The sequence below is a fragment of the Chaetura pelagica genome, unplaced genomic scaffold, assembly GCF_000747805.2.
Source record: "Chaetura pelagica isolate M959 unplaced genomic scaffold, ChaPel_1.0 scaffold76, whole genome shotgun sequence".
In the NCBI taxonomy this organism is placed as follows: Eukaryota; Metazoa; Chordata; class Aves; order Apodiformes; family Apodidae; genus Chaetura; species Chaetura pelagica.
Genome location: NW_009970723.1, coordinates 4294435 through 4320528, shown reverse-complemented (window position 1 = coordinate 4320528; position 26094 = coordinate 4294435). Strand labels below are relative to the sequence as shown.

The 26094-nt window shown below is 37.3% G+C and overlaps 1 protein-coding gene across 1 annotated transcript; it reads right to left on the bottom strand.

The window, feature by feature from the left end:
* Nucleotides 1-2608: 2608 nt before the first annotated feature.
* Nucleotides 2609-24599, bottom strand: ATP6V0D2 (ATPase, H+ transporting, lysosomal 38kDa, V0 subunit d2). The gene is made up of 8 exons (XM_010006412.1): nt 24404-24599; nt 17109-17280; nt 13340-13518; nt 11194-11273; nt 9322-9399; nt 5493-5669; nt 4033-4110; nt 2609-2936 (listed from the first exon to the last, which is right to left on the bottom strand). The coding sequence occupies exons 1-8, from the start codon at nt 24531-24533 to the stop codon at nt 2775-2777; spliced, it is 1056 nt and encodes a 351-aa protein (XP_010004714.1). The 5' UTR covers nt 24534-24599; the 3' UTR covers nt 2609-2774.
* Nucleotides 24600-26094: the final 1495 nt, after the last annotated feature.

Genomic DNA, 26094 nt, shown 5'->3' with positions numbered 1-26094 from the left:
GAACACGAGGGGAGAGCGAGAGAGAGAGGGGCGTGCCGCGCTGCCTCTTTTATGGGGTTTTCGGCGCTCCCGATTGGCCGGTTTTGTATTTCCGGGCTTCTCAGCCAATCAGACGGGACCTAGTCCCGCCCCTGCTTCCGGCCGCGGCTCCTCCCCCCTACACACACACAGAGGGTTCAGCGCCACGTGGAGACGCCATTTTAAGTCAGTTTTGTCGGCTGACTCAAAGGACATTTCATGTTCGTGTAAGGAAATACCTGGTCCTTCACAAAAGGGCTTTAAGGAAAAGCAGAGAAACATCTCATTGCCTCAAGTTCCCCTATCCTACAAATTAACTGTATCATTAAGAAGTTAATGATACTCATAGAAGCAATCCTGTGATCTGAATTTGCTCTATAAGGTTTTTTTAGAGCTTATATGTGATATTTTTTTAAAAAAATATTGAAAATATGAAGACTAGTTACTAACAAGAGAGTGGTGTAAATTATATTATATATAGGAAAAGATAGGTGTTTGAGGACTTAGAACTTTAAAGTCCTAATTTCTTTCTTAGTCTATTGCTTCTTTTGCTTATTCTTAAATTGAATAAAATCAGTGCCTGGTACATAGTGTCCTTACTTAACAAATATCTAGAACATTGTTTTGAAAAAAGCATCAGTCAACACTGATGCTTTCCTTTCCATAGCCCAAAGACCAGTTCTGCTGACAACACAATCATGTAAGCTGCAATTCCTGCTCAGTTCATTCTGAGCCAGCAGTATCTACAGCCTGTAGCAATAGCAGCTGCGTATCTTCCCTGGCACAGAATGATTTAGGGTGGAGAGCAGATTCTTTCCCCTTCACTTCAGCAAATTCTTGGCAGAAAGCCAGCTGATTTGTTTTGTTCAAGTAGAGAGGTTTGATTTATCAGTACAGCAAAAGTATTCACGCAGTGAGCTGAATTGTATTAACTCAGTTTCTGTGTCCCAGACTGGTTGACTTTGTTACATTTCTGCTCATAACCATTTTTTTTTACTGCAATTACTAAAAAATGTAGAAAACTGCAAACTCTATTGAGTGTAGCCCTATTACTTTTCTTAACTGCTGTTTGTGATATAGTTTGTAATACAGGTGCGAACTGGAAAGCACTGGTCACAGATTAGACTAGGAAATGCAAATTAAGAAATGCAAGATAGTAAAAGCAGTGCAAGGAAGCAACCAGACATTCCAAAATGGAATTGCAATCCCCAAATCCTACAGTTCAGTTTCTCTTTTTCTTTATTTTTTCTTCTGAACTGTAAGATCTACTAAACAAAGAAGCCTCAATATAGAGATAAGATTTGTGTTATTTTCTTGTACACTTATTTATTTTTAGGCAACCTTTTAAAAATTCTGACTAAATTATTTCCAAATGAAACTCTCTGAAAGTATTTTTACAGTAACACTGTAAGGTTCTTTGTAATTCACAATAAAGCAAAATACTAAAATCTTCTCAATTCTCTATTAAATCAGTGTAAGATATTCTGGGTTAGAACTCTGATTACAGTTTAGGAATGGTAGTTTTAGCTCTAAAAATGGTGATGTTTTCTATTATTTATGCATGTATGCATGTGCATTTGTATACATTAGAGAGAGAAATATTTTATATCACAGTTCTAAAAAACATGATGCCTGCATGTCTTCCATAACTCTGAGGTGTTGTCATCAGATATATTTTATTTTTCTGTCTACTCAGCAGAATATGGATTTTATTTCTGTATTGTATTACTGGAAGCATAGTCAGCTGAAGATTGAGATTTGCTGTGGTGCACCTTAAAACTAAGGAGTCATGCAAAAAGGCCTGTTTCAAAGATAAGAAGGGAAGTATTTTTAATGGAATAGGAAGGCAGAATGTTGATACAGCTTTCAAAATCCTTCCTTTTTCTCCAGCAGAATTAATCTTGTCCTATTACAATCTGACTTCAACTGTTCTCTCTATTCTTAGTTACTGATCTTAGCCAGGTCCTCAAATAGCTCAGAGCTGGTGTTGTTTGTGTCTGATGTAAAACTGATACAGGCTTGGCTGGTATTTTCATTCATGTTTCATAATCTTCCCTGGTGCATACATGAAAACATCGTCTTTGGTGTGCTGGGAGGAGATACATGTATTGCTGTGGAGTAGATCAGAGAGACCTGTTTTTTGACACTTATGGATTCCTCATATGACCATAAAGGCATAAGTAAAAACATTTTCATGAAAATTAAATTAGTTATTTGCATTTAGCTGCAAAGAGATCTGACCATTAGAAAGGTTTGGGAAGCTCTCGCTGGAGATTCCTTAAGGGGAGTCTTAGAATAATGCTAAAGTTTCTCTCTTCTTTGTGTATTAAATCCTTGTATGCCATGAAGAAGTGTAAGATGAAGTTCTAATTTAGTTGGTCCTTTGAGAAAACATTTAATTAAAAATTAAACCATTAAAGAGCTTTTGAAATGTCATTGACAGAAAGCTTACTTAAAAAAAAAAAGAGAAAGAATATGAATATAAGACTTCGCAGGGAGGTTTTATTGATCAGATAAATTAAAATGTGCAAAGTGGGGAACAAATCTACTACGTCTATTAATTATCTCATTAATATTTACTTATAAAATACTAATCTCTCCAATTATATAGCTATTTCTTACACTGCTGTATATAAGGAGAATCACTGATATAATTTAAAACATCTGATAACAGTTAACTTTTGAAATAAGTATTTTTGTCTTTTCTATGAAATAATGCAGCTTTTCAGACATTATAGGATTATAAATTGTCAGATTTAGAAAATTGGAATGTAGTTGTTAATTTTGGTTCTGTGTCTCTGAGAAATACATTCAGCAATCCATACGATATTCCTGCATTCTTGTTCCTTTAACTTTACATAGGCATAAAATACTCCAAAATGAAACTGGTTGTTGAATGCAAGTACATTCAGCTTTACCTGGGGAAAAGATGAAACAAGCGTTATGATAAAACATTAAAGAAGGCAAGTGTGATTTTTATATGGTAGCTTTTATGGTAAATATTTCTCTCTAATTTTGCATCCATGACTACATTTAGAAGTCTCTTGAGTATAACTATAATTGAAATGTCATCTCTTAATTAATTAATTTTGGTAATAGACTACAAGAATATTAGAGGTAAGTAACGGGCAGTGATGAAACACCTTCTTTAGTAGACTATTCAAAATAAATTTCATTAAGCAGTTTATATGAAATGGCTTTTGGATAGGCTTTTTTTCAGTGATGACCAATGATAGGACAAGGGGCAATGGATGCAAACTGGAGTGTAGGAGGTTCTATGTGAATATCAGGAAGAGCTGGTTTACTGTTAGAGTGACAGAGCACTGGAACAGGCTGCCCAGAGAGGTTGTGGAGTCTCCTCTGGAGACATTCAAAATCCACCTAGATGCATTCCTGTGTGATGTGCTCTAGGTGATCCTGTTCTGGCAGGGGGGTTGGACTAGGTGATCTTTCGAGGTCCTGTCCAACCTCTAGGATTCTGTGATAGGCTGTTGGGATTGACAGTTCTGTAACTAGTCTTCAGAAGAATATCCTCCGATTCATTTTTGTTTAAAAAGGTAAATCCTTCTATTTTAATTTAGACAAATGCTGACAGCCTTGTAAATTACAGAATCACAGAATTTTAGAAGTTGGAAGGGACCTCAGAAGATCATCTAGGTGTATTAGATGCCATTGGCCTTCTTGGCTACAAGGGCACATTGCTGGCTCATGGTCATCCTTCTGTCCTCCAGGACCCCAGGTCCCTTTCTCCTACACTGCTCTCCAGCAGGTCAGCCCCCAACCTGTACTGGTACATGGGGTTGTTCTTCCCCAGACGCAAGACTCTACACTTGCCCTTGTTGAATTTCATCACGTTTCTCCCCACCCAGCTCTCCAGCCTGTCTTCAGCCTGGATCCTTGAATACAAAGCTGAATGATGCATTATGGTAGAATCAATGACACCTCATTCTTATTTTAAATGTTATTCCAGGTGGGTAACTTTCATTTTGGTACTTTAAGTTTACAAACTCTTACCTCATGTTCAAAAAATGCATCTTCCAGTGTCTTTTCTCCAGTGCCACTCCCTACACCTTCAAACACAGCCTTGTATTCCTAAAAGCATAGAAAACCATCCAATGGAAATAAGGTACTTTTGCATTCTCTGCAGCACAGATACATTATTAATTAATCTACGATAAGTAAACTTTCTGTATAGAAGAACTCATGAATAGATTACAGTTCTACATAAATAAAAAATTAGAAGCATATAGTCAGCAAAAGAAAGGTCACATTTGTTCTTGTAATTCTTACTGTCATTTCCTACAACTTAATTTACTGAAGGCACTAAAAGAGTCTAACTGTAGAATGACACATGACCTTTTACTCCTTTGGACAGAGAGCACTGAACTTCTTGTACAAATAGTATTCATCATAGCCAGAGCTGTGAATGGAGCCAAAACCCTGAACTATGACCCTCACATGGCTGCTCACTGTATTTCCAGTAGTCAGCTGTATTTGCTTCATCTGTATTAATATTGTATCTAAAGCCATTTAGTCTTACGTATCATCCTGGCATATTCTGTGCAAATACATTTGACTTAACTTCTTAAGCGTTACGTTTATGTATCATTTGTTTCTCTGTGTATTTGTTTGTTTTTTCCCGTAAAGTAGCAGTGCAGTATAGCTCTTGTACAATGGTTCCCAAATTCATCTAAATATCCTGCCATCACATTAACAGACTTGCTCTGTACCACATTGACTTGGTGACACATGCCTCTAACATTCTTCTTATGCACACGAACAGATGTGCATTTCCAGCTTTGCTTTTTCTGTAGAAAATGCAGTAGACCAGACATCACTTTGTTTTATGTGCCTACTTGGAGGTAGCTTAGGTATTGTAGGTAGTCAGAGAGCCACAATTAATTTATAGAGCAAGTGTTGCATATTCATAGGATCATATTGGCTCATCTTTAATAACAGCACTAGTTGCACCAGTATGAACAATTTCATCTGCTTCTTTGATTCAATCAGTGATTTAGAGAAAACCTTTCACAATGGCATTTTTATAGAAAGTGCACTAACAATAAATCAGGTTTGCAGTTATCTGTGGTGTGAATTGTTTGGTCGGCTCATTTTAAAATTACTTATGCCTTTGCTCCAAAATCTTGCATCCAACAACTGTGAAGTGAAACTCCATTTGGGTAGGGTTAATGAAGTAAGAACAGTTTTGTTTACTAAAATGTGATTTGCTCTTATTCAAACATCACTGTAAGAGGAACTTTGTATTGAACTAAGGTGGCAATGTATCTTTTATCTTCATATCAAAGGCCTTTGATTCTGTATAGATCTTTATGGGATCTTTTGTATCTTTGCTCATTTTTTTCTCTCTAAAAAATGCTTTTAGCTTACACAAATACCCTGAAAAGTTTGCTGACATCAAAATATGTAAAGTATTTGTATTTTGGCTTTTTTATTTAAGAAATTAAATTACATACTGCATAGTAATCTGCAACACACTTCACTTGCTCATAGTCATCTGCATTGGCCAACAGGTGTAAGCCTTCTGGGTACAGTTTTCCACAAGTTGGATACAACTTCTCTCGGTCATCTTTACTCAGCTCAGTTCCAAATGAATTAATGGTGATGATAAAGGCACGTCTGTCTGCCTCAAACTTCAAATGCAAAACAAAGAATAAAGAGGTGGTATTAGAGATATCATTCTAAATTAAGGTAAGGTTATGGTTTTTTTCAGTAAGATAAACTATGAAAACTTAAAAAAAACCACACCACCCTTGACTTCAGAGCATTAGAAACATACATTATTTTAAAACCTGTAGATCCTTTTTTGCAAATGCTTGTTAAATTTTAACTATAAAATCAAAGTGTTTTGCAAGCATGGCTTTTATTCTGTCATTTTTATACTGAAAATATCATCTCTGCTACTTCCTCATTTTCCTATTTAGTTACCCTGATGCTGACAGCAAAAAAATCTCCTCACACACCCTTCTAAGGTTATGAAATAGTACTCTTATAAATAACAATAATACAGGAAAGGGCCAAGAATCAATAGTCCTGCCCTGAGGTAAGTCAGAGTGCTGTTGAGAGTAAAGGTTGAGTGGAAATTCTGGAGAAAAAATAGTTTCTGAATGCACATATTTAAAACAAAAATTAAATAATGTGAAGGAGACTATTTACATGCCAAGTTAAAATTTTCAAGTGTTTCAAATAGCAGTTAATTTTTAACACACAGAATCAGGGGCTATGTTTCTTCTGCCACTTTTAGATGCCTATAGTATCTCTGTTTTCCCTGCAGCAGTAGACTGAAAGTCATTCTAATGTCTAGATCTCAGGTCGTTCTTTTGCACAAGGGAAAACTTGCCATTGTTACAGTATGAATTAAAAATGTAACAGTAAATAAAAACAATCTTACTCAATTATGTCTGATTTCAATCTGCCTTGAGATTTAAATCGACTATGGTTTTCTTTCCTTTATTACTGACTTGCATTTTGTTAGAACAGCAGAGTCCTTGACAATTGCAGGGATTACACAGGAAAATCTTCCAAGTGAAGCATATACAGTATATATGCATTTTAGGCAGCTTGCAAAATTTCTTACAGTGTAAATTTTTGAACTGTTTTAAGCAGAAAGGTACTCTTTCCTGTTGAACAGTAAGATTGCAGTTGCAACACAGTTCTACAGCTTTAGTAGTTAAACACATAGATCCTACTCCGGTGTACTGGAACACACTGTAACAGGGACCCAGCTGCCCTCTGGCACTGACTTCAGAGTAAGGAAAATGAGTAAACAGTAGAGAAATAATGAGAAGAAAATAAGTGTACTTGAAAAGATTTCTAGCTAATGAGTAACAGGGCCAAATTTCACTTGCCTTATTAATATAAACAGGCATATTGACCCTTATGAAACTGTTTTGGAAGGATAAATGCTTTCGGCTTTTTAAATTTATTAAAGCCATGTAGAATCTAGCTGTCAGATTTGTAATATTTTATTAGAAAAAAACACGCTTAGATGCAAATTCAACTAATGCTAGCAGGTTTGGGACCTACTTCTGGTGGCTTCCAGCTTGAGAAAGTTTGCGGGATCAGTCCCACACATGCAGACCTTTCAACTCACCAAATGATTGGCACATGAGGTACATGGCACATTGGCATAAATGATTGACACAGTGAGAAAGGTCATAAGGCAATTACTTGGTGACTTGGGCCATTTGACTGCTACAGGTGGAGTCACAGGATGACCATTTCCTGAGTGCTTTTGGGCAACCGAAGTAGTATGTCTGCTACCTGAGAACAAGCGTGGGGCTGTAATATTAGACACAGCACTAGCTGCAGTGCAGTCCTGCAGTTTCTTGTCAGATTCAGGATTAAACATGAAACATTTGTTGTCCATGATGGAAGAGAGGTTGTCAGTCCTTTTAATGTGGAAGGTTGGATCCATGACTGGTGGTCAAGGAGTTGGGGAGCTAAATACCTCAGCTTCATTCTGATAGGGTCAGCTTGGTAGTGTTATATATAAGATTACAGAATAAATAGCAAGTATTCCTTGGAATGATTAACTTTGGCTTTTTGTGAATTCAGCCATTAGCAATCTATTCTGTATGTGTCTTCAGATTATTAAAATGTTATAGAAAAGTTTATTCTTCTAGCTGATTGACATTAGATAGAGATTCTAAAGATCTTCATAGACTACACTGTTACCACTGGTATAAAAAGAATTTTACAACATGGTTAAACAAATGTTCTAGGCAATCTGCTCCCATAATGAATTTCTAGCTTAAAATGAACATTTTGAAAAATCTGAATCAAATCTGAAATGTCTTTACTTTTGCCAGCCAATCTCTTTGTTTTTATTTTTCAGAAAAGAATAGTTAAAAAACTTAATTTCTGGTCAATTTAACTTTTCTTTAGAACATAAACTGAAACATTATGACCTGGTTAAATAAAATATGAAATTAGATTGCCTTTTAAGAGATTTTTTTATTCTTTATTCAGTGGTGAGCTCCCAGAGTGGTTATCTCACTCCTGTAATGCAAACTTTTTTGTGTGGTCTCATCAGAGGTCAGTGAATTTTGTTCAGTTCCCTGGGATTAAGTTTTGCATATCCAGAAAAAAAGACTCATGGCAGTAAATGGGAGACCTTGCTCTCAAACTCTGCAAAGAATTCTGATAAATCACGTGAAAAAAAATTAAAACCAGAAAATTAGCTGAATGCTGAGAACTCAGTTTTAGAAATGTATGCACCTTTTATTATAATAACATATGAAAAAATATCATTCATTATGTGCTGCAGATATGCTTTGGGGAGGAGGATGTTAGAAATTTTGTGTGTCATTGAAAAAATAAACATTTAACTTTTCTGACTTGAGACAAAAATAAAGCATGGAAAGTTAGACTTTTCTGTGGGACCCTACAGAACCTACAGTTCCAAAGTTCACTCAACTGTAACTTCAGCCATTATTTTTAATAGGAAAGTAAACAAACACAGTAGTGCCATGAAGTTTAAAGATTGTTAATAGTAAATATAAAGTAATGCCAGACATTAGCTATCCCAAATCTAATTTTGAGTTAGCAGGCATAAGAACAATCCACTCTTTTAGTTTTTCTAGAAAAAAACAAAAAAATGTTAAGGGGCAAAAGTCTGAGATTAGCAAACTATTTCTTTGTTTTGCTGATATGCTTTGGGGAGGAGGATGTTAGAAATTTTGTGTGTCATTGAAAAAATAAACATTTAACTTTTCTGACTTGAGACAAAAATAAAGCATGGAAAGTTAGACTTTTCTGTGGGACCCTACAGAACCTACAGTTCCAAAGTTCACTCAACTGTAACTTCAGCCATTATTTTTAATAGGAAAGTAAACAAACACAGTAGTGCCATGAAGTTTAAAGATTGTTAATAGTAAATATAAAGTAATGCCAGACATTAGCTATCCCAAATCTAATTTTGAGTTAGCAGGCATAAGAACAATCCACTCTTTTAGTTTTTCTAGAAAAAAACAAAAAAATGTTAAGGGGCAAAAGTCTGAGATTAGCAAACTATTTCTTCTGTTCTGCTCCCTGTTACAGAAAAATATTAACTGATGCTACCTTCTCCCTGGTAACAGACTAGCTGCTTCTCCAGTCAAGAGGTACAAGTCATCCCAGAATAAATTTTTCATTACATCTTAAAAAACAGATATTATTCAGAAGTGAAGCAAACATTTGAGAGATAACTTTGCAAATGGAGTGAGAAATAATAGAAAAACAAAGTAACATAATTATAAAAACATTGTGGAGTACTTTCAGTTAAAAAGACTGGATTTTTCTTACCTCAAGAATAGGTCTCATTATTTCTGCTGTAGTGCCACCTTGTTTTTCACAAAACTTGTAAAATGCCTCAAGATAAGACTACATGAAAGAACAAGAGATATATTTTAAATGCTGCAAGACCTGGACAATCACAGCACATAGTCATGAACTTAATTTAAAATACTTCCATTAACTATGACAATTCTACTTATGAATTTAAATATAAGTATGTGCTTAATTACTTTGCTGGATTAACAGTTGAAATATTAAAATGAAATTTTTTTGTTACTACAATATGGGCCCAAATGTTTTCAAAAGTTTTTATAAGACAAGTATTAGGTTTTCTTTGCTCTCTGAATAAGTAACTACTTGAGCTTCATTGAGCTTCCACTGCATAATAAGCAGGTGGCTGAAGGAAGCCCTGCATTTATAATGTGGAGGAGGGGATTTGGGAATATGCCACAGCTGTTGGACCAGCACTACGAGGATACACAAACTAATCCCTACTGCTCTACCCTAAACCCTAGATTAGGACAGAACAGCAGACAAAGCTTCCATAATACTGGTCTGCAGAGCTCTCTGGTCTATTACAAATTTTGGCCTTCACACTCATTTAAAAATATCTGTGCAAGGACTCCTAAGTGTCTCAGAGATGCAGTTCCCCCCTGCTTCTCCATCCCCCAAATTAATATTTTATGGAACATTCATGTTATCAAAATGCGTTTGCTACAACATTACACAATCTTGTTAAAAGAAATTGTCACTAGCTAAGTAAGTGAATTTTAAATAGAGACTTCTCAAGGGGTATCTGCTGCACAGATCTGCATTAGGTTCTGTATAGTGTTATCTGGTAGCAAAAATGAAACATAATTGATCACATTGACAGCTGAAGCAGAGGAGAAAGGATCTATTAATAATTTAGAAGTGTTTGCAAAATGATCCGCTTAAGACTTAGAAGAGTGAGAAGAAAAAATAAAAAATAGATGTAATAAGCTTAAATGTATGGTTATTCACACAGGATATAAGAATCAAGTATGTATGTTATCAAATGGAAAAAGACATTCTCGGTTAGTAGTACTGTGAAAGAATTAAAATACTTGGCCATAACTGATGTTTTGAAAGAGAGGAAGTAGCAGAATATTTAAGAATCAAATATTGGCTTGGGAATTTATAAATATCATGAGTAAGACAAGGAGAAGAATTTTTTTTTCCCCTCTAGTGCAACCAGATCACCTTACAAATACTTCCAGCAGTCTGGGGCATCCACCGTGAAAGAAAGGTAACGAAGAATTTGGAGAGAATGTGCTGGGTGGAGCCATTAATGGAATGAAGTGTGTAATGCCTTTAAACAGAGCATCCTAAGATTATTGACCTGTGTGCTGCTATTTGTAAAGTACTTTGAAAATGCAAGGCATATGTTAGATGCATGTTCTTATAGCAGTGTGCTGTGGCAATGCTAAAGATAATTTTTAAAGGAATGAAAATTAAACAAACCCTTCAATAAAAGAGTGTTACCTAGATGCAAAGCAATTAGACCCTTTTATAAATAGAAATAAATGTTAGCCAGAAGCCTATCTAAGCTCATTTAAGAGCTAAAAGTTCCATGGCATTTGATGGATAACTGGGTTATTCATAAACAAATGGATCTGGATATTAGCCTGACATCTAAAGCATTTTCATTAATGAGGTATTAAATTAGAGTTTGGATGCAGACCTAAAATTAGAAGGAGCTGGATTTGATTCCTGGACTTGTCATCAAACAGGTGACCTTAGACAGCTTGCTTTGTCTCACCATGCTTCTGTTTCCCATCCATAAAGCAAGGCTGAGATACTGACCTTTTCTGAGATTCTTAGGAAAACCCCAAGTATTATCATTACGTTGCAAGAACTTGCCTTGTACAGTTTGTTGCGCATTATTTCAATGTTCATTTCATCCAGGTCATTTTCAGATAAGCAGTCTTGAAAGAAAGCAGCTGAAAACAGAGTTTATTATATTGTGGTATAAATCTGCATGCTGATAATATGTATCTCTTGTCTATTGCTGTTCACCAGTGTGTGAGCAAGGATCTGAAGTTTCTGTTGTAGAAGCAAGAGTGATACAACAGAGAGGAAGAGAAATCCTCTTGATTTCCCCCTTATCCTCCTACTCCCTCCTTTTTAATGAGAATCTCCTGTGAGGGGAATCAATCAGTGCTGCAGCCAGAGTCTGGATCTCCAGAGAGAATCAGATGAGAAATGCTAATGAAAGTCCTAATCTTCTCTGAAGTATATGTTTTGGGCATTAGGGAGATTTTCTAGTGAGGAACATGAAAGATAATTTTAGTCTTAAATCATACAGATATTCCACAATTGTTAAGGAGAATCCTCTTTCCTATATTTCCTCTTCATCTTCAGTATGTCTGCAGTGAGAGAAAGCCAACGGGTTGCAACTAGAAAGGGGCACAAGCCTTGACCTTGACCATCTGTGGTTCCAGGTTCTCTGCTAAACTGGCTAAAGAGCAAGCTTTTTAACAGACAGGTAGAGAAAAAGTTCATTTCTGTGGCTGGACTTCTTAAAAATCCTGTATTCATAACCAATACAAGTATGCCAATCCCTCACTGTTCTTAAGCTTTCCCAGTGGGGCAGACCAGTGCTGTGTGACAGAGTGTTGTCTCAACCCGGGGCAATAAAAGATGGTATGGAGAGAAAATACATGATCCTGGCCATGTCCTACTCTTCCAGCATCCAGGCTTTGGATGACAAACATTAGAAGGTGTAGCCTTTACAGTCCCCTTCATTCTCTGTATATCCATTTCATTTGACCCATTTTTAAAAGACCTGAACCTACTTCCTGCTTTTACAAACTTTTTTAGCAAAAAAATGTCTAGAAATTCACTACTGGCTGTGTAAAAAAAAAACCAACAAAACCAAAAAAAAAAAACCCACAGATATATATATATATATAATAAAATTATTTTGGTTTACCTACTTTTAAACTATTTTTCTGCTGGGGTTTGGTCTTCTAAAGGATTTGGTAAGTGACAGTTTGCCATTCACTGTGGACAGACCACTGCCCTCAGAACTTTGTAAACATGTCCACATCTCTCTTCAGGTTTGTCCTCTCTAAACTGGAGTCCAGCCTTTATAGTCTGTCCACAGTTAGAAGGGCTGTCCCGTTGTTCATTTTAGCTCTCCTGCTCTGTACTTTCTCTGCTTTCTGCTGCGGGGCAGTCTCTGTGAGGACAGGGGGCTGTCCTGGGTCTTCTAAATGTGTGGCTTCTAACTGATCCTTCCTTCCTTCCTTCCTTCCTTCCTTCCTTCCGTTGATTTTCCTCAAGTTGAATCTATTTTACAGTACTTGGTAGGTGATCTCAAACTGCAAGCTCCTTTTCCTTCACCCTTTCCCTTTTTCTTCCCCCACTGGAGGTTAAGGGATGAGCAAGTTTTGGCTTCTGTCTGGGGGCCAACCCACCACACCTTCTTGAGAAGCAGAACCTAAATCCACTCATAGTACTAAAGATGAGGGCATACAGTACTTTCAGATGTGTTCAAATCCATCCAATTCCATCTTATTTTCAGTAGCCTTCCCATCATTGCCCCACAGCTTATGTTTTTTTATGTTGGCTTGGCACACTGAGCCAAGATACATCCCAATTTCAGAATGCAACATTTCCAATCCTCACTGTGTTTTGCTTATAGATTTAGTTCTTCTTTCTCTCCTTAGTGAGGGATAGGCAAGATTTCATCTTACATTTCAGCAGGTGTTGAAATAAAAAGCTAGATACTCTAAATCAGTGGCTACTTTGAGTATAAAAGTTATCCATTACAGTTCTTGAGTAGCATGTTTTCTATGCTGATTGATAGGATTGGTAGGATTGATATCAAAGCTGTTAGTAAATAATTCTAGAAAATGTTCTGAACATTTCAGAAGTGCTTGATCCACACTTCATGTTTTCTATTACCAAAACACGGCAGAGACAGTGGAAAACATATTACTCCATCTGAGGTATTTTTCAGAGCACAACAAGACACAAATAAGAAATAATTTAGTGTTCCTACCTAAAGGTGTGTCAACCAAAATTGCATTGAACAGCTCAGTGGGGTTTGAGGCAATGCTGACTGCTTCCATTTGCTCAAAACTCCCCAGTGGGTGGCACTTGGGAACAAGTTCAGCTATAGGCCGCTGGTGTAATGTGCCAGTTATTAGAAGAATTACGTTGTCAATCATATAGCTGTATCTGTATTTGAAAAAAAAAGTAAAAGTTATAAATCTTCACAATAAATTTTCCATTAAAAAAATAGAAAACCATATTTTTTTTTTAATCAGAAATGACCGCGGTACTTGCAAGTTTGCGTGTTCACTCTGTATCATCAAAATCAAACAGAAGGTTTAAAATGGCAAGTAGGTAACACAGTACTAGTTTTAAACCACATAACTTTTGAAAAACAGAAACTTTTAAAGAAAAATAAATTGAAACGGGAATATAATAAGCATAATAGCTGTGAAATGTAGATTCACTGTAAGAAGCGACAATAAGTGGTACCAAAAAGTAAAGCACTTGAGCTAGCAGCTTCTGTAGTTTAGGATTTTGTTATTTCATATAGACCATCTGGACAGAGAAGAAGTTCATTAGTATCTTGGCACTAAACTTTAGAGTTCATGCAGATGGACCAGTCTTAAGGCTTTCTTCTCACTCAGCTTTAAACTTCCTCCCATGATGAAGCTAAGAACAGGTTCTAACAGGTTTCTTCTTTATTGCTTTAAGTTTTCTTTTCAGTAGAATCTTTCTGTGAGCTTCTAACCAGTTTTACTGTCAGAGATGCTGGTAAGAGTTTTGTTAGTGATTTGGAAATGTGAAAGCTATTCCTTTGGGACACTCCCACTAGAAGAAGTTGCTCAGAGTACCATTCAACCTGGCCATGAACACTTCTAGGGATGAGGCATCCACAACCTCCCTGGGCAACCTGTTCCAGTGTCTCACCACCCTCACAGTAAAGAATTTCTTCCTAATGTGTAACCTAAGTCTACCCTCTTCCAGTTTAAAATTATAAACACTTGTCCTATCACTACATGCTCTTATAAAAAGTCCCTCCCCAGCTTTCTTGGAGTTGTTGAATCATAGAATCAATTGGGTTGGCCCTGTAAGTCCAACCATTAACCTTACTCTACTAACCTACCTCTACCAGCCCACAGCTAAACCATGTCCCTAAGCACCCTTTTTAAACTATTGGTAAACATATTCGGGGATGGTGATTCAACCACTTCTCTGGGCACCCTGTTCCAGCGCTTAATAACCCTTCTGTAAAGAAGTTTTTCCTAACATCCAACCTAAACCTCCCTTGGTGCAACTTGAAGCCCTTTCCTGTAGTCCTGTCAGTGACTAGTGAGAAGAGACCAAACCCACCCCCCTCAGTACAACCTCCTTTCAGGTATTTGTAGAGATGATTAAGGTCTCCTTTCAGCCTCCTCCTCTTTAGACTAAACAGGCCCAGTTCTCTTAGTTGCTTCTCATAATGTTTGTTTTTCAGACCCTTCACCAGCTTGGTTGCCTTTCTTTGGACCTGCTCCAGCACCTCCATGTTTTTCTTGTATTGAGGTGCCCAAAACTGAACACAGTACTCAAGGTGTGGCCTCGTCAGTGCCAAATAGCAAGGAACAATCACTTCCCTAGTCCTGCTGGCCACAGTATTTCTGATACAAGCCAGGATACCATTGGTTTTCTTGGCCACCTGGGCACACTTCTGGCTCATGTTCAGCTGGCTGTCAATTAACACCCTCAAGTCCCTTTCTGCCAGGTAACTTTCCAGCCTCTCTTCCCCAAGTCTGTAGCACTGCATGGGGTTGTTGTGAGACAAGTGCAAGACCTGAAACTTGTTCTTCTTGAAGCTCATGCAATTGGCTTCAGCCCATCTATCCAGTCTGTTCAGGTCCCTCTGTAGGGCCCTTCTACCCCTAGGCAGATCAACACTCCCACCCAACTTGGTGTCATCTGCAAACTTCCTGAAGGTGCACTTGATCCCTTCATCCAGATCATTCATGAAGATATTAAACAGGAGTAGGCCCAGTACTAAACCCTGAGACTACCAACTGGATTGAACTCCTTTCACCACCACTCTTTGGACCTGGCTGTCCAGCCAGTTTGATCCAGCAGAGTACACACCTATCCAAGACTTGGGCAATCAGTTTTTTTTTTCATGAAGATGCTGTGGGGAACAGGGTCAAAGGCTTTACTGAAGTCCAGGTAGATTACATCCACAGACTTTCCTTCATCCAATAGGTGGGTCACTGTGTCATAGGTTGGTCAAACAGGACCTTCCACTCATGAAAAGAGTGGGTCTGATTGCCTAGATGTCCTGTAAATGGTGTGTAATGGCACTCAAGATGATCTATTCCATAACCTTTCCTGGCACCGACATCAGACTCACAAGTGTGTAGTTCCCCAGATCCTCCTTCCATCCCTTCTTGAAGATGGACATCACATTTTCCAACCTTGTAAGCCCCTTTCACGTACTGAAAGGCTGCTATAACATCTCCCCAGAGCCTTCTCTTCTCTAGGCTGAACAACCCCAACTCTCTCAGCCTGTCTTCATAGTAGAGGTGCCCCAGCCCCCTTATCATCCTGGCGGCCATTGTGGCTCTTGGTGATGCAAAACACAGCTAGAGTCATGTAGGAATTAATATGATCTCACACAAAATCTGTTAAGGAGGTCAGAGACCTGATGAAATGTAGTTCAATCATTTATTAATTGTGTTAAATATCTTAAACTAATGTCTCCATTGTTAAAAAACATCAGCGTGCAGAGATATTGTCCATACACATGTACACATACACATTAGTGTGAGAAAAGAGGTGCTATGATTTTCAAATTTTCACTTGCATTTTTCTGAAGCAAAAGGTAAATAGCTGTCCTAGAGCACTCTGTAAAATCCTATTGATATATTAGCCTAAAACTGGTCAGCTACACTTGATATCACACATGCCCCTGCAAAAACAAAGAATAATGATAGTTTATTTTGCTGTTAAGGATTAAAGTACTCCTTAAAAGTAAGCTGAGCAATCTAATGTTCTTATTATAATATATTAAAAAGATAAGATCAAAGGGAGTAAACAGCTAGGTAAAATGTCCCACTGACATTTCAGCAATCCATGTTGTTACAGTATTATAAAGCAGATCCTTGCTCTTAATGCTGTTTAAGGCATTCATTGACAAGTTTTATCAGTTTATAACTGTATTGAGATCGGAAGTTTCTCTTCATCTGGCATCAAACAGCACTTTTTTAAAAAGCTATTTGGATCTAAGTATCTTGCTATACACAAAATAAAGTTTTTCTGGTTTTAATGATCAAATTATATAAAAAGCGTGGTAGGTATATGATGTATTTCCCTTTTTTTTTTTTAAAAAAAAAAAAAAAAGTCTAGAATTTGCCAGATGCATGCGAATTAAATCACTGCCTTGTATAAAATGAAATTGCTAATTTTGCCTGAGTGATCTTCACAAACTTTAGTTTTGTGGGTTCTCTGATTTCAATGATGTTTGAAAATTATAACCATTTTTCTCAACCTCTACCACTCCTCATGCTACTATACACAGAAAAAATCTGTTTATGTTCTTCTAAATAAGTAGTTGCAAAGACAACAACTCTTCATTTATATATTTTCAGAACTTAAATTAGCAAATAAATTACGGAAATGTTGCAGAATTACTGTAATTTTGCTGGTTTTGAAACTTCAAAGAAACTCAGTTACAATGGATTTACACTGTTTTAACTTGTTGCTGTGCTTTTGCTTTGAGTCTCTGTGGTAAGCCATGTGGTAACGTTACTTACGTGATAAAATTCAGAAAAGTGGCAAGTGATTCAAAAGCATGGTTCCTAAAGTAATGAAATTCCGTGAGCAGTTTCGTTTTCAGTTTATCATCAATTGTGGAAATTGTGAGAGGGCCAGTTTCATTAGCCAAGAAGTTGCCATAGTCTGTAGTCTGTAGATGTAACTTCAGATCTGAAATTCAAGAAAGATCATGAGTATAGACTGTCATTTGTCTATTGTCTAAAGTTTGTCATATTGTCTACAAATAAAATTAAACAAACTTTAAAATATTAATTTCTAATGTTATCTTTTCATATTAATGGCCCGATCATACTCTGTTGAAAAGGCTTCCCATAGACTTAACATAGCGTAAATGCGTAATCACTGCAAAATTGTACTGCCTTCTATCAGGAAGTCTTGCTGCATACTACAGAAAAGCACAAATAATTTACACCTTTCATTGGCAACTCTAGTTTCCAGCCACACTAGGCACACTGTTAATTACTGCTGTCCTGAGCCTCTTCCTAATCAGATTTGTTCAATGGTTTGATTTCTCTGATTTATTCAGCGCACCACTCTTGCACACTTATAATACATCAGTTGTGTTAATGGACTGCTATGCATCAATAGGAATAATCCTTTAATTTTGTTAGGATCTTAAACTTTCATATGAAACATTTAAACTTCAGGGAAGAATATAATCTTATGTTATAAGGCTGCCTGAAAAAGAGAATACATCTTGTCTGACTCCAATTCTGGGCTCCAAATGGCTTCTGCAGTGGAGCACTTGAAAGGGCAGTTATACTCTCTTAGCATTTCTGATTTGTCTTTGTATAATTTATGGCTGCAACCACCAGATTTTAAGAAGCTGTTCCAGAAACTTGGGTTATTGTGACAAACTCCTCCTGAGCTCCCAACCCGGGTAACTGAGGAAAATGTGTTGATTAGACAACAAAGTTGAAAGAAGCTTTTGTAATGTCAAAAAACTAGTTTGACAGATTTCCTCTGCTAGCTATTTTTCACCATGAGGCAAAAGTAAGGATTTGAATCAGTTCTTAGTACTCAAACCAGTTCAACATTTCCTTTTAGAAAATCCTTTGCAATATTGCATAATTATGTTCAAGGGCTATATTAAAACTAATTTAAATTATAGATTGGGACAATACTGATGGTTTGGGCATTCATAACTATTGGAGTACCAGATAAAATCTGAACTGATATTTAGCAACACTCCCAGTGACTGAAACAAGGGTGTACCTGTAAGAGAAGTTACCAGGGTGTGCATTTATCAGTATAAGAGCTACTCTTTTCTATTTCACCAAGTGTATATCTTCTTAGTATGCACTAAGGTTGCCTATACTGAGACTTAAAGCAAAAGAACTAGTACATTGCAAATTCCAACTCCCACATCTACTCTAGCTTACTGAGATAGATAACCCTCAGGGCTTTCTGTGGGGGTTGGCTGCCACTCAAGCTCATTTTAGCACTTACAGAATCATAGAATGGTTTGGGTTGGAAAGGATCTTTAAAGATCACCTAGTCCAAACCCCTCTGCAGTGAGGAGGGACATCTTCAACTAGATCAGGTTGCTCAGAACCCAGTCCAACCTAACCTTGAATGTTTTCAAGGATGGGGCATCTACCACCTCCCTGGGCATCCTGTGCCAGTGTTTTGCTGTTCTCATTGTGAAAAAATTGCTTCCTTATATCTTGTCTGAATCTCCCCTCTTTTAGTTTAAAACTACTGCCTTTTGTCCTATGACTGCAAACCCTATTAAATAATCTGTCCCCATTTTTGTTATTAGCTCCTTTTAAGTATTAAAAGGCCACTATAAAGGTCTCTCTGGAGCCTTCTCTTCTCCAGGCAGAAAAACCCCAAATCTCTTCACAGGAGAGGTGCTCCAGCTGTCTGATTATTTTGTGGCCCTTCTCTCAACCCCTCGGGTCCATCCCTTCCCTATACTGAGGACTCCAGAGCTGGATGTGGTATTCCAGGTGAGGTCTCACAAGAGCAAGGTAGAGGGGCAGAATCACCTCCCTCTACCTGCTGGTCACGCTTCTTTTGATGCAGCCCAGGAAATTGTTGGATTTCTGGGCTGCAAGTGCACAATGCTGGCTCATACCTAGCTTTTCATCCAGCAACACCTCCAATTGCTTCCACACAAGTGCTCTCAATCCCTTCATTCCTCAGCCTGTACTGATATTGGAAATTGCCCTGACCTAGCTGCAGGATCTTGCACTTGCATTGTTGAACCTAATGAGGTTCACACAGGCCTACTGCTTTAGCTTGTCCAGGTACCTCTGGCTGGCATCCCATCCCTCAGTCATGTCAGCCATACCATTCAGCCTGTTATCTCTGCAAACTTGCTGAGAATGCACCTGATCCCATGCTTTATATGGGATATTAAAGATGTTAAACAGTACTGGTCCCAACACAGACCCCTGTGGTACACCATTCATCACTGATCTCCATCTGGACATTGAGCAATTGACCACTACTCTCTGGATGCAACCATCCAACAAATTCCTTATCCACCAAGTGGTCCATCCATCAAATCTGTATTAAGTCACATCAACACACTCTTGGATAAGTCAGCCTTACTCATCTGGCACTCTGAAAATGCTAGAATTTCTCTAGATCTTCTCTAGAACTTATGCTACCAGTGACAAATAATTGCTTCCTAAAATTATACAGATAATCACAAAAATGTTGACAAAAGAAGGCAGAGGTAATTGGTGTTTTCATGGTCAGAGCCAGAAAAAAATAAAACCATTTAAGACAAGAGAGAAAGGTAAGCAAGGTTAAGACACAAATGAAAATGCAGAATTATGCCCAGAAAAGAGTATAAACCTGTAAGACTAACTTTTTTTTTTTTTTTTTTTTTAGATACTATTTTCTAATCACATCTACTTTTCATGTGAAAACAAAATATTTTACTTTCTCTTTTTTATTGCAAAAAAGGTAGGAATATTCAGCCTACAGTGGGACTAGATAATACCTCATGACATTCAGAGAGCTGAATTCCAGCTTTCCCCAATTCCTTTTCAGAAAAACCACTGAGGTCTACCTTGAGTCACTCTGTAAATGCATTTCAAACACAGCAGTTTCCAGGGTTTTCGTACTTAGACTTCAAAAACTAAACATCAGCCCCAAGTATTGACCATTCTGAAGTGTATTTAACATCATTATGAGATGAATATAAACCAAACCCAGGTGATTGAGAGTAGCTTGATAAGACTGTGTTACCTTCCTCAGTTCTTTTATTGACTGAGCAGGTTCAAAATCCATGCCACAACATAAAGCATGAAAACATTAGTTATAACATGTTAAATAGCCCCACCTGGCTCTCAAAAACTATGGAGGAAATAATAGGCCCAGGAATATTGTATTTATGACCATGTCAATTCCACAGCCTGCCTTAGAGATGTATTTTTTCTAAAATATTTAATTAATGATAGCATGCATACTGTGTGTAAGAAACAATATTAAAATCTATGACATGTTCTTGTCCAAAATAACTGAGAAAAACAAGCTTTAATACCATAAAATATCTATCAGGAATGTCATAATCAGAGTTCACACCATGACGGTGTTCAGTGCAGCTCAGAGACTGCTCTTCTGGTCTTGAATGATATTGTCTTGGCTGTTGGCATAAGTGAGACCTGGGTAGAAATACAGTCAGACACTTGGACTGGTAACATGACCTGATGACCTGGCAGAGGTAGATGGCTGAGCATTACAGAGGCTTCAGACATTCCTGTTGACCAAAAACTTTTAGTGGCATTAGCTGTTCCTTTTCTCAGGGGCTCTTGGAGACCTGCACAAGAACCTGAGCTTTTCAGCCTGTTCACAAGTTCACTAGGAAAGAAAATGGCTTTATTTCATTTATCAGCATTACTGCCGTCTGTATGCATCGTGTATTTCGTCACAATTATATGCAGGGAAATAATATCGGAAATGTATTACTTTAAATATTGTGATTTATAATCACATTCTTTTACTCACAATTGAACAGCAACCAAGCACAATTAACAGTATGTCTAAAGGGAATTATTGCACAGAGGGAGACTAGTTTAAGATTAATGCAGTTAAGACAGGAATTATGCTGATCAGAAAGAATGAGTATTGCAAGAACCTGAACAAAGCATTAACCTGATCTTTCTACATCAAGCACATGGAGTCTTGCCTGACTCCTTACTTTGATAGCAACTACCCCCAGTTCTCAGTTACGCTGTTATTTCAGCCACTGTGTGCTGGCATGTCCTGGCTCTGCCAAGTTAAGACAACATTTTTTCAATGATGTTGATGGGAGCAGAACCAGGCCACTTGTCCTTCTGTGGCCTAGTGTCATAGAGAGCAGTAGTGTTTCCATCACACAGGGAAGCAAGGAAAGAATAAAGCACTGAATTTAACCACCCTCATGTTCTACTTCAAAGGCTGTCAGCAGGGCTCCCCTGAGGATCCCATTCCCCTGTAACAAATGACGATGTAGGGCCAAACTGATAACATGCCATGTTGCAGAGGTTTCAGCCAGTGTTGAAGCCCACAGGGTAGCTCCATGGAAATGAGAATAAGTCAAACAAGCCCAAAAGGATGTCTAAGTCAAGCTGAAAGCCACTTCTCCTCTCTGCATGGCCCTGAATTGAGAGGACATGGTGGTATCATAAGTCAATTAACATCCTCTTTATTTCTTCCCCTTTCACTGTTATACTTACTCTGTTATCGAGCAGATGTAAAGCACTAAGCTATAGCTTTTCTTGTGGTTCTTCTGTACTGACATTATGGTTTCCCCTCTGGAGATATCAAAACCACTTTGAAATTAAAAGATCTTTTTGATTCTATTCATGGACTATTTGAGGTTGTTTTGATTTTGTTTCTGCTTGTTTGTTTTAGCATATTTATAATATTTTTAAGTGACGCCAGCTTTTGTGGTGTGGCCACAGAATGCAGCCTAAGGTAAATTTATTACTTTTTAATGTAAAGACATAAACTGAAAGCACTATTGGACAAGCATAATATTAGTACAGACAAATCCATATGCTGGATCTTTTAGCTGGAAACAAAACACGACATATGCATAAAGTTCTATTTTTTACTTTAGAGGTAAGGAGCTGGCATTTTGGTGCACTGTACAGATGTGGTGCAAGTTCAATATTAGAGTATCCTATATATGCAGAGAGAAGTATATTTAGCCTCATGTACAAATCAAGTACTTCTCATATTTTCATTATAAATAATACATTTAGTAGATAACTGATGGGAATCTGTTAGCTGTCTAAAAGAAATCAAAAAAGTTACAACGGAGAAAGAGATGTAGCTACATAGAGAAAAAAGGGAAGTGATAGTAGGTTGTAGACATGAGGCTGTAGGAGGGTTGAAGGTTGCTGTTTCTGTTAATGAAATAATTTGCATTCTAAATTTGAATGAACATTAGAAAGAAACTTAAAAAAAAAAAAGTTATTGTCCTTTCTATTATAAATATTACTTAGAAAAGGATTTTACCTCCATTTTGTTATCTGTACATCTGTTGCCTGGTTTAATGTTGAAGGTTTACATAGCTCAGAAATGTCTGAAAATTACTTCCTGGTAGTAAACAACTTTCTTGTAACAGGACTTAAAATTTAGATGTTTTAGATTTAGTTTTTTTGGCTGCTCTTAACACGAGCAAGTATTCTTCTGGGAATAATGAAGAAAATCCTTTTTCTCTTGTATGTTTTTAAAACTATTTAAACCTGTGTATTTTCATCTTATTCAGAAGTAACCGGGATTTTATGGTTGCTTTCTTTTTTCTTCATGGAGCTTTTGATGACATTATTTATTGAGTTCTTATGAAGAGTCGAGTAGAGTGAGAGCAAGGTTTAATAAGTCTGGAAGTCTATATATCCATCGAGCAAGGCTTTTTTACTTAAACAATTACGTACAATATCAAGAGTATCTGTCGAGTCTTTAAGTTGCATAAATCACAACTGCTGGTACAAATAGGCTACAAAAACTGTTGATTTTGTCCAGCTGTCTTAAGGAACAGTTTTCAGTTCTCAGAGTAACTATATACATATGTTCTGTGTGTCAAATCTATCATTGTATGAAATGGAGAGCTGTTACAGCTTATCAGCTGAAGCAGGTACATGCATTTGGTCAGCTGAATAGTCTCGATATCCCATTGACTTTACTGACAAGCTCTTCCTTAATTCTGAGAGGCAGTTTACCCTGCTGAGAGGTACATGCCTACATGTACCTATTTAAATGTAGTTGTTTTAATCTCCAAGATGAATGGCAAGCAACCTTCCCACACTTATGTTGTTATTATATGAATAGTTAACAACAGCCTCAAAACCCTGTTGTATATGGAAGTCATCAGGTCCTGCACTTCTCATTTCCCCAGGTGCATTGCTGTATACACAAAGCAACAAGTGCCTAAATCAGAGTGTACTTACTGTTTCTCCTTGTTCCTTTTTCCAATTAAGCTAATATACTGCAAGTTATAGAAATTACTGAAATGTAGAATCATAGCTTTTATCTTGGAGTCAGAGAAGGAAAGCTTTATGTTCCTTTAGAAAGGTGATTTTTTTTCTATTGCATTTTTTTTCTGCCAAGTGTCTAGAGATATGTCATATGATTCTTTGTACAAGTCTGTCTTCATCAGGCTGTGACCAGTCTTGGCCACAGAAAGCTGTTTTGTAAACTACTGTGTGTTCTCTTCATTACTGTGGCAAAGTCACCTTGAATAAAGCTGCTGCTTTTTTTTTTTTTTTTTTTTTTTTTTTTTAAATATATATTTAGTTTAGTTTAGCTTGAGGACAGTTCAGTTTTATTTTTTGTGAAGTCTGTTTTTCTCTTCCTGGTAAGAAGAATGTCCCCCACTGCCCTAAATCTCATGAAGTAATAAAATACTAAAATTATGTCTTTTATTGAGAAACCCAGAGCCCAAGGGTAAGCTTTTAATAAGATTTTGGAAACTATTTTATCTAGCTGAAATGATATGAAACTTCTACACTCAAGCAGCTCTATAGTGTGGTTAAAATCTGTGAGGAGGTTGCCAGTCTCCAGAGCAACACTATGGATGATATTTTCAAACCTTATCAGTAAACTAGAAAATTCCATCATCTGGATTGCTTTGCAAATCACAGTCTGTACAGTCCTAGGGTAATTTCTATGGAAAGTTATTAACTTAAACATGAGAACAGTTATTCAAAGGACATCAGGGTTATATCTGATTTTTATGATAAGTTTTCAATACTCCAGTCTTTTACCTTCCCTTCTTCAAAGGTCTAAGCAACAGTACTTCTTCCTAAGTAAAATAAACCAGCAGACTTACCTTCTAATGTCTCACATTGTGCTAAATTGACATAGTCTGCACTTGTCAAGATCCCCGCTTTGAACCCTCGGACCAGACCCTCCAAGTAGCCATGGTCCACATTGAAGTAAAACTCTGAATATCCTGGCATGGAGAAAAGGAGATTTAATCTCTCTGATGGGTACTTGATGTTACTGAATATCTGCCACCCAACTGTTTGCCTTCTCTTTGGAAGGAGTGACAAGTAGTCACTGATTTCCTGCCAGCCTATGATTGTGTTTTACCAACTGGTTTCTTCCTGTTTCTTGCTTCTTGTGTACTTCCAGTATAGTTGCTTACACAACAGCAGCCAGCAAATCCAACTCACTCCTGTCAGAGCCAGAAAATGAACCTATTATTGTTGAAAGAGAAGCCAAGAAGGAAGTATAACAGTTAACCATTGCTTACAAGAATGCTCTGTACTGGTTGGAAAATGAGAAAGCATATCACAAAGCTCAATAGCATTTTTGCTTTTCTGAAATGAGTACTAAATAGGAAGTTCTCTTTGAATACATATAAAACAGTATTTCTGCACTGAAATTGTGAGCTGTGGTGGAACATAGCCTATTCAAGGAACTTAGGTTTTTTGTGTCTCTCAATACACATTTTTGGTTTAAAATTTTTAACTACTGGAAATTTTCTGCTGCTCATCTCTATCAATAAATATATATGCAATTATAAGATCCTTCTAATAATTACAATGATCATACTCATAGATGAAAGGTATTTCATTAGGCTTTAAAATGAGTATCCAGAACTTTTTGTTTACCACAAAACTATAGGTTGTTCCAAGTTCCGATGAAAATACTCTGGTTATATTCTGTAAGATGTGGGAATAACTCTTACACAACAAAAATTATAAAAAGGAATTTTGATATAAACAGGATTTTTTATTTTAATAATGCAAATTTAGGCCCTTTTTGGACTTCCTGATTTTGATTCAATTTAAACTTGAAACTGCTAAGTCTGTCAGTGACTTTTAACTGAACTGTTAAGTCTGCTGCCTTTCAGATTTAGGTGCCCCAGAGCTGACAGTTCAAAGTGACTATGCTTCTGTAATCAACACAAAACATCCTTTTTCTCTGTAAATTCACTAGCATACGCAACACATAAGTTCAAGGTTTGATGGAAGGGAAAGTCTTATAGCACACTAAGTGATATTTAGATATATAGTTAGCTGGAGCTCAGTAATGTTGCAACAAGGTGTCTGAAGACTGCTGCATAGTTGAAGGCTTAACACCAGAAACAGAAAATCCAACAGCTGTCTGACATCTGCATCTCAACACAGACTCAGTTTTCAGAGCTTTGAACACGTTTGGTGTTTTGTGTCAGCTGAAGACATGCGTCTGGACTTTCCTGTTGATCCCTTCTGCTGAAATGTGGCTGCAGCCACAGTTAGGAGATGGCAACCATGGGGACAAAGCTGTGACTGTTAGACTTTCTATGCTATCCCGGGAACTGAGAGACTGATGACAGCTTGGTACTGACCAGGTGATTCCTGTCTGTACTTACTCCCACCAAAGTGAGGCTTTGCAGGCCATATAATGAGGCACGAGGTGCTTGGATGTTTCTGTCCAAGCAGTCACCCACTACCTTGTCTAGGAGGGTCACTAGCTGAGTGGCTTCTTGGCTGGCTGACCAGGAGCCTCCAATGGGCAACCAGTGGCCACAAG